A 9,310-nucleotide genomic window follows, 5' to 3' on the forward strand; every position below is an offset into this window, starting at 1 on the left:
TTCCCTTTTAATTACGAATCGTCTTTTCGAACCTTCGAAATTCGTAACAATGGCATGCCTAAAAACGAACCAGTAAGCTTTTTTGCGTAATTTTGTACGAAAACAATTCTGTGTCGGAGGAGAAATAAAATATGTATATCGATGTGTGTTTGTAAGAAATATTGGTGGTGCTCACTTAAACAGATAAATTTGCCTTTCGTATATACGTATATTTTTATTGTACTTAGTAAGGGTTATAATCCCTAAGCGCGGCCGAAGGCAGAAGCGAGCGCAAAAGGTGATGGACCTAACAAAGTGCATGTTTTCAATGGCTTGGAAGAAGCTGTTAATGCATTAACTGGATTGAAAACCAGAGCTTCAGGCATAGGAGGAGTTCTGGCTTGTGGTTCAACAATTCAACCAGAAGCTGACATATATGCGCCCATGGTTACTATGCCCGACAGCTCCGCATACCTTTGTGAATCCATTGCCATAGCGCCCTCTTACTCCGCTGCTATAATTGCAAATGCATCAGAATCCATCATTTCCTCAAAATATGTAAAATTAACCTATTTTACGATAAACAAGCACATGATGAGTGTTTTTTTAATTCCTTTCCACTTTGTTTTCCTTCATTCAGCTATCTTCGAAAAACAACTGATAGCTGGCAATGCTGCACATGTTTCCGCAAGGGTTGCAGCATTTGGATTTTTCGTTTTTTGTAGTGTAGCTACGAATTACGAATTACGAAAATTCGGGTTCTAGAATAAGGGGATTAGTTTAAACCACGTACGTGCACTGAAAAACTAGCCCTAAGACTTGGTATTGAGATATATAAAATCTATTCCCGTACAAATTGACATTTTCTTAATTCATATCCTGGAAGTATTTGTGGAAGTATACTGGAACTTGGTATGGAGTTAGGTATTTTAAATTGCTCATTGCTTATGGAAAAAATGTGAATTGTTAAAAAAAGGAGGCATATGGATATATTGTATCTCTAGAAGAATAGAAAATCTGTGGAAGTATATTAAATTTGTTATGGAGATTTATTTTACCAGTACCGTCTGACAGACAAACTTTCGGTTAGTGCAAAAGGGAGATCCGGCATGTGCCATATACATAATCTAAAAAATCGCATGATGCATACCTTTTGGAGGCATTTAGCTATAGTCCGGAGGAGGGGTTTTTTATGGGATAAAGAGTACGTTCATGTATGTCATAATCCGAAAATTGTGTTTTTACGTGACGAGTAATACGAAATCTTATGTAACGATTCGCCCAAAGTTGATGATATCCTTCGTATGCTAAGCATGCAGACGAGATTTTGTAATTTCACTCGCTTAAAAAACACACATCTATAAAAAATTAACACAGAAATAAAATATAACATCATTAATTTATTTTTCATATTTGTACATATAAAAACGTGAGGTGAAACATGCGGGTATCAACTGGTATCCTAATAAATCAGAAGGTTCCAGTGTTCAAAGTCAAAGAAATTCCAAAATTTTTATTTTTTTTTAATATAAGTACTTTAAATATATTTTTAATTTTTCTTCAAAACCAACTAACAACAACAATGTAACAATTCGTTTATAACCAATAGAACTTAACAATGCCTAAATGCTATACAAATTATTATGTTTTCTATAAAGTATTAAATTAAGGATTTCTATTTCTATTACATACATACAGTAAACATAAGTTTTATGTAATTATATTGCTTAGTATAAACATGCTAGCTTACAAACTATATAACCGATTTTATGTAACTATAAGTAGGTACTTATTTATTCACTAAGTTGGCTAATTAAATATAAAAGAAGCTCGTTGTTTGTTGTGGTGTTTGTCTTTATTGCTCTGATTATGTTAACTAAGCGTTTTGTTTTGTAAAATATTATCATCATATCTTATTTATTTGTATTGATATTATTTATCTTATTTATATTTTTGATTTGTCCAAATAACCCCCCCCTCTGTCGAATCCTTAACCCTTCATTGTTGACCAGTTTTTAAACTCTTTTTTGTATACGCCATAAGCTAGCCAATAGAGCAGCATAAAGAAAGCAAACGACATCGGGAAAGCGACGCGCGAAACTCGATCGATAAGCGAGACGCTATTCACATAGCGAGTACCTGAAAAATTTAGAATATGTGTAAGTATTAAATATGTAAAATATGCAATTTGACAGAGGTTAATCAAAAACGAACATCTCCCTCTTATTATTTTTGTTAAATCTTACAAGATGCTAAGGGATACAAAAGACGGCTAGAAGCCTTGCATACCTCTTTTTTTAATAGGGGATGATAACAACATTTATTAATCGTCAAGGCTTGTTGGTGCCTATTATCGCCAACGAAGCTTTGTTTACCGAAGGCAAGCCGGTATGGTCTTGCTTATGCTCAGTACTTGGATATGAAAAAGATATGGGATACACAACAAACGCACAAGATGACACGAAATTGAAGGGGACGCAGAATGGAGTTTAAGCTAATTGCAGACTACACCATGCGGGATTACTACTCTATGAACAAAAAAAAAAAACACATTGTGACTTTGCGAACGCTCTCAAATTTTCTTTAATTTAGCACCCGTGTATAACCGATCATTCTCTTGGACAAGCGCCAATCGGGGCTCGAGGACCACAGTTCGGGAAATGCTTGAATTCCCGATTAACTCGGTTACTTTGAAATGAAACTGATTTGGGCCCCAGGACAACTGCATGGCTCACAAATTACCTAGTTGGGACACTTTTGGGGTCATCTCTCCAGACAAGGAGGGCGTAGGAGTATCTGTGACACCTGTAGACGGTTCCTGAATGGGCAAGCGTATGGTTACCTCAGTGGGGGGGGGGGGACATGCGGTCTTAATCCAAAAGTTTTACTCTTGATGTGCGCAGCGGTTTAACGTCCGATTTTATGATATGACTCTTCGGTATAGTGGACAACCCTACAAAACTAGTTTAATCATGTAAAACTATGGAGAGTTGTGAGGGCCGCATGCATTGGGACAAAAAAGGCAATGATAACTTGCTCTATGGACATCCTCACGAGTATTAGAAACGTATTTCGTAAAGACTTTCACATAATTCACATGGAAACAAAGAGCTATTAGGCATTAGCTGTATAATATCTTGACTGGCTTAAGCGCCATGATTACATACGACTAGAAATAAAATTTCTCAGGCCTTTCGGGGTTATTCTCCCATCGAGAACCGCCTGGAATGGGGTACTTGATATCTCCGTCGTCGGCCTGTCGATTTGGAATAGGCGTTTTCTACGAATTCGTAGGATTAAGAATATCAATCCATCTGCCCGATTTTGCTAGTGTTTTCCAGGCAGAAGTATTCGCTATAGCTGAAGGCTGTTGTAGAACGCAGCCAGGCAGCCGTTAAGGTGGAGTATTTTATATCGAAGTTGAAACTGATCAGAAGGTGTAGGACTCTTTTAAACACAGTAAGTAGTCACCTCAATCTAGATTTGGTTTGGGTTACTGGTTATAGCAATATTCCCGGAAACGAGGCTGCAGGTAAGTTAGCCAGCGGGGCTCCACATTGGCCTCGATCATGGATCGTATGTCACCCCCAATTGGAACCACATACAGAGACGTCTTTCTCAATAACCTTCCAAAATCAGTTCAGAGATGGTGCAGGCTGCCGCATATTAAAACTTATGTGGCCAGTGTACAACCTTAGTAGAACACACACAACCCTTTTGAAAAAACCCAGACCTGACGTTTTGAGGCTAGTAGCTTTTCTTTTGGCATTGGCGGATTGGCACCCACGTCAGAAGACTGGCCTGCGATGTCTTCTGTAGAAGCTGCAAGAATGAAAATGAACAGGAAAGAGTAGAAAACCTACTTTGCAGGGGGAAAAGAATGCCATAATAGAGGCATATGAGTTAATGTAATTAAAACAACTCTCTGAAATAAGCCTCCACAGAATACTCAAATTTATTAACCACGCAAGTTGGTTTTAACATATTCAGTCGAGGTTTATGTTATCAAAATGGCATTTAGCCTCTAATGTGAGCGTTAACGTATTTCTGTCAACATTTTTACCTATCCACGCCTAGCTTAGCGGGTGCTATGTGAAACACATCCTAAGATGCGAAGTCCTAATGGAGGATGGTCGACCGCGGACGGTCAAAGGAGCTTCTGCAGCTGGCTAAACGCCAACTTTCGTATCCAACTGGTGTCCTAACCGGGAATTGTTCATTAGAAAGCAGCAAGTTTGAAGACTGATGATGTAGACTCATCTCAGCACTTCCTTCTCACATAACTTGTTCATTAGATTAGAGTCTAAATATCTTGTCTTCTTTTTAATGAACACCGCGTAACTTTCTATAGTGGAAGTCAGAAGCCAACGGAACTTCATTCAGAGCACCCAGCGCTTTTCTTTACAACTTCGAACGGATTACCTGGAGGTACGGTCCTAGTAAAAATCGACTAAGTGGTTATTTATAAGGTTTTCATATTATCCTCGTCTCTTAGAGTTCGTCTCGGACAAAACTTTAAATATTATCATATAGAATAAATTACGTCAGTAAACTTGAAAAATGGACGAAGTGTCGAAACAGCTGTCGTAATTTATTACTGCAATAAAGTAGAAATCTTAACTGGGATCCTGCACGTAAAGGCTGCTTCCATCGTATAAATTTCCACATTCGTGCATTAAACCGCAAAGTCTACGCTTTAATGACGAAATCACAGTCAGTCCATCTTTTTCAGTAGTTTTTCATAGTGCCTAAGCTATTTTGAAACTTACGCTTCAATTACTCTATTGATAACACCAAGGACCACCCCCAGTTTGTTTGAGGTGAATTCAAATATGTTCTTAAAATTAGTTTGATCACCTTTTGTTACCGCCGCATCGCGCTCGCGTTGTTTACGAAATTTCTCATCACCAATTAGACAAAGCCACATTTGACGTGCTTTAGAGATAACTGGCGGCTCGGTTTGTGTGGTGCGTTCCATGGTCGAGCAATGCGAGGAGGGAGCCGGAAAGATTTGTGTCGGATCCTGCAAAAAAAGAGATGACAAATCAATAGTAGTTTTACATATAAAAGTTAATTGAAGTTAGTCAAAAAAAAACTCACATTATAAATAGGACATATCATTGCATTGCGCTTGCAAAAGTTACCAGCTAAAGAATGTTGAATTTCGCAAACAGATTCATTACTGCGTTTTATCGAGCAGCTCTGTATGTCCTCTTCGGCCTCATCATCAGCAATGCCCTCGTCAATGTCCTCCCATTCATCCTCGCTTATGGGTATTTCACCGCTGCCGACCTACAACAAAAGACACATATAAAATTGTACGTACTGCAGACTTAAGTAATATACACTTGAAGAAATATATATATTTTTTCTCTTCTCGCATTACAGACCTTTGTAAAATAATGTACGCCTGCGAATTCCAAAAGCGTCGCAATGCAGTAAAGGAAACTCATCAGCAGAAACCAATCCAAAGCTGTAGCATATTTCACTTTGGGTAAATCAGTGCGTGAATCCAGACTTATTGTGGATAGAGTGAGCACAGCGGTCACGCAAAGTCCAACACGATCGCTAGTTGCCTCGCGATGTATCCAGAAGGAGACCCACGATAAGACCACTATCAGTATGCAGGGCACATAAACCTGTGGATGGTAGGCACTTGAGTGTTATTTAAAGTTTATCTTCTAGTCCGAGAGGCGAGCTCACCTGTATTAGAAAATAGCCTGTGTGTCGTTTAAGATTGAAAGCTACATGCAGCACAGAGAAATCTCCTTCGCGTCTGGTGTACGTGAAATTGCGTTGTTTCATGCTAATCAAATCGAATTGATTCAGCGTCATGCCCGGCACAAACGATACCGCATCGTCTTCACCTTTCCACTCATAGACTAGTTGGCGATTTGTGTAACCATCTATTGGGAGGTAAAATGTTCTGCAATAAATCAAGTTTTTTTTTTAACTTTACTTTCGCTTACAACTGCCGATTATAAGTGGACATGATTGTAGATCCATTGGAAAGTTTTTCAGCTCCATGGGGCAGGTTGCTTTTATGGTGAGTCTGTAAATAAATGTAAAATAAAATATTTAATGCAGATGAGTTTTATTTAATTAATTAATCCTTACTAAGGCGGCCACTGTGGTATAGTGGTAAGCAGTGCGCGCTTCCACTCCACAGGGCCTGGGTTCAAGCCCTCATAAACATACAATCGCCGTTCGGAGTTGGCGTAAAACTGTCGGTCCCCTCCTTTATTGTTGTCAAGGCCCACGCCACAAATCGGAGGAGAAGCCCGGCCAAACACATACATGTATGTAACAGCTAATCTATTATAATTATTATTATTCTGAAGCAGATCCGGAATATTTGTCTAGCTAGTTTTAGTATTTGTCTGCAACTTCAACCTTGTTCCCTTTGGCGACAGAAATTAACTTCAGCTTAATCCCGAATATTTCTTGAGGGGGTACTACAAGTACGGCGGAATACTCGGTAGAACCCAGGTTCGATTCCTGATATACGAAACATCCAAAATGATCGTAAAACTTTTTCGTATCACCGATCGCCCCTCACTAGGGCATAGCAAAGTTTCTCAGCGATTCTCTGTCATGAAACATTTTTTCAAACATATCGCACACCGTCTTAAAAAGAGTCACAACTCAAAAGAATACGTTTGTCAAAAAATGCGAAAAACTATTTCTTAGCACATGGTAATCATGTGGGACTTTACCTTTTAGGTTTTTTTTTTAACAAATTATAACAAAAATTTGCTCCAGCTTTTGCTAAAAGGTAAATAAAAGCTCTGTTTACATTTTTAGCGCATAAGTTCAAAAATACCAAATTTTAAGTTGTGATGGATACATTAAATTTCTGTTTCCATACTACATAAAAACATCGGAATTTTTTGAAATTTAACGGGGCAAATCTCTTGGTGCTTACACTAATTTTTTAAATATTTTAGTAGTTTCAAATTGTACTTTTTAAAATATGTATGTACATTAGGATACGTCCCTGGTACTGTTTTTTCATTGTCACTATAAAATTTATTATATTTTAAAACTTCCCGCAAAATATTACGGAAAAATATTAAGATTAACATAAGCTGGGTTGTGTTGAAAATAACGTTTTTAAAACTAGTTTTTTTTTTTAAATCACATTTGATGATAAAAGAGTTTAGCTTTAAAAGTATGCATAAAATCGTTAAATATTTTGGTGAAAGTCTAAAATTATATTATATTTTATAATTCCGGTAAGAAACCCGCACAATATTTTTGTGATACCCCTAATGTATATACATATTTTTGTTAAGTTTTATATTTCTTTTTTACAAAATTTTATTTCAGAAGGAAAATAATTAAATTTTAGATGAAATAAATTTTAAATACGGCCTAAATAATTATTTTCTATAAATTCATTAATTTAGCAAATCAACAGCAACAAATAACTAGAATATTAAGTGTAACAAATTAAGATCAGAAAAAGAAGAAATCGAAGAAGAAGAGAAAAGAAAAAAGCTTCCAAAGTATTTGCCTCCAAGGTTGGAAGTTTTTTTACACATAAAATCAAACCAAAAAATTAAGTTCATACTAATTAAATAGCTAAATAAGTCTAAGTGATAAGGTAAGTGAGAGAGATATACATACATACATACAATGCAATTAGAATTAAGTAAGATACTTATATGAAGACGTTCAAAAACAATAATGGTGTAAGCAACAATGAAAAACAAAAACCCAAACCAAAACCAAAAACAAAAACAAAAACTCGATTTTATTGATGGTAAATTTAATGGTTACTAAAAGTAAACAAGCAACATAAACAAAAAATTAAGAAAATAGTGAATAAATTTGAAAAGCAAAATTATACTATTAACTAAAACAAAACCAACTACGAAGAAAAAGTAAACGAAAAACTAACACAAAAATCACTTAGTTAATATAATCAGTGACAGACAGACCGTTTTGGTCCGTATTAGAAAGGCTGGTTAAACATAAAATACAACAAAAGAAATTAAAAAAAAAAAATACAAAGACAAATACAACTTTATTAAAACAATAATACAATGAAGAATTGTCTAGTGGCGCTCAGGATATTGCCAGAATGTTATTCTGTGTACCAAAAATCAAATTGTACATTGCATTTTGAAGATGAGAGAGAGAAAAAGCAAAAAAACAACAACAACAAACACACGCTGCAGAAATTTCATTGCATGCTGCACGTTCATCCTGCGACTAGCCCGTTGAATGGTCCAGCCATGCACGAGCTTTTAAACTTTACTTGATTCCACCCGAATGGTGGGTACTAAAGTGAAATTTGAAATTGGCTCACTCGTGTGTGGGTGGCCTTTTGGTGTGGAAAGCTACATTGACGGTGAACATGTCGTTAGTGTTTCGTCGATGGAGTGCTGCAATGTGTTAGCCAAAAGTTCGATGGTGAAAAGAAGAGGGGAGGGGAAATTCAAGTGGAAATAAATATATTTTGAATGTTAAACAAAAGCTGTTGTTTATTTTCAAGGCAAGATTGCTGCAATTGCATATCTATTATATTAATCACCTACGACACATACAGAACTTTCTTGGAAACTCATTTTTCGGGTAACAGGTCAATTCATGACGCAGGCAAAAATATGGTGAAGGACAATGGTAAAGTGTGGGGCAGACCGGCTTATATGGGCTTTAATAAGAGTTTTTAGGGCCTGTCTAGCATTTGGTCGCTTTCCCACTCTTTGGAGAAAATCAAGTCATCAGGCCAATCAATCTGACATCATTGATACTGTAAAGTCGCGAGCGCACGGTCGGGAAGTACATTAGATTAAGGGTTTTGTTGTACAGCCCCCTTAGTGTTCCTTTTGAAGATGGTGTGCTATATGTACTTTGCTTCCTCTATTTTTGTGACAACATTAAGATGCACTGAGATACCTGCAGTCGTACTTTTACTCCAATTAGTATGCGTGTTTGCATTTATATTAGTGCTCGGATTCATCTTCGTATTCGTACTTTTACTCGTATCTGACCTTTATTGATTTTTATATGTATTCATATTCATATTGATATTGATATTCACATTCATATTCTTATTCATATTCTTATTCATACTCATATTCATATTCATATTAATATTGATATTAATATTAAAATTTATATTCATATTCATATTAATATTAATATTCGTATTTATATTTATATTCATATTCATATTCATATTCATATTCATATTCATACTCATATTCATATTCATATTCATATTCATATTCATATTCATATTCATATTCATATTCATATTCATATTCATATTTATATTCTTATTTATATTAATAATCATATTCGTATTGGTATTCATATTCGT

General features: G+C 36.0%; 1 protein-coding gene across 1 annotated transcript; it reads right to left on the bottom strand.

The window, feature by feature from the left end:
- Window positions 1-1,710: 1,710 nt before the first annotated feature.
- Window positions 1,711-8,343, bottom strand: LOC118753443 (gamma-aminobutyric acid receptor alpha-like). The gene is made up of 7 exons (XM_036488324.1): window positions 8,294-8,343; window positions 5,949-6,031; window positions 5,683-5,885; window positions 5,370-5,618; window positions 5,080-5,271; window positions 4,837-5,002; window positions 1,711-2,118 (listed from the first exon to the last, which is right to left on the bottom strand). Exons 1-7 carry the CDS (start codon window positions 8,341-8,343, stop codon window positions 1,970-1,972), a joined length of 1,092 nt encoding a protein of 363 aa, XP_036344217.1. The 3' UTR covers window positions 1,711-1,969.
- Window positions 8,344-9,310: the final 967 nt, after the last annotated feature.

Source organism: Rhagoletis pomonella, unplaced genomic scaffold, assembly GCF_013731165.1.
Source record: "Rhagoletis pomonella isolate Grant_MI unplaced genomic scaffold, Rhpom_1.0 Rhpom_scaffold_00002, whole genome shotgun sequence".
NCBI classification, from domain to species: Eukaryota; Metazoa; Arthropoda; class Insecta; order Diptera; family Tephritidae; genus Rhagoletis; species Rhagoletis pomonella.

What these genes read in the sequence shown, in the direction of transcription:
- LOC118753443 (XM_036488324.1), bottom strand. Translation starts at nt 8,343, where the DNA reads ATGTTCACCGTCAATGTAGCTTTCCACACCAAAAGGCCACCCACACAC. An exon ending in CAGGCTATTTTCTAATACAG is followed by an intron (nt 5,619 to 5,682) that starts GTGAGCTCGCCT and finishes TACCATCCACAG; the next exon opens with GTTTATGTGCCCTGCATACT. An exon ending in TGATATGTCCTATTTATAAT is followed by an intron (nt 5,003 to 5,079) that starts GTGAGTTTTTTT and finishes CTTTTTTTGCAG; the next exon opens with GATCCGACACAAATCTTTCC.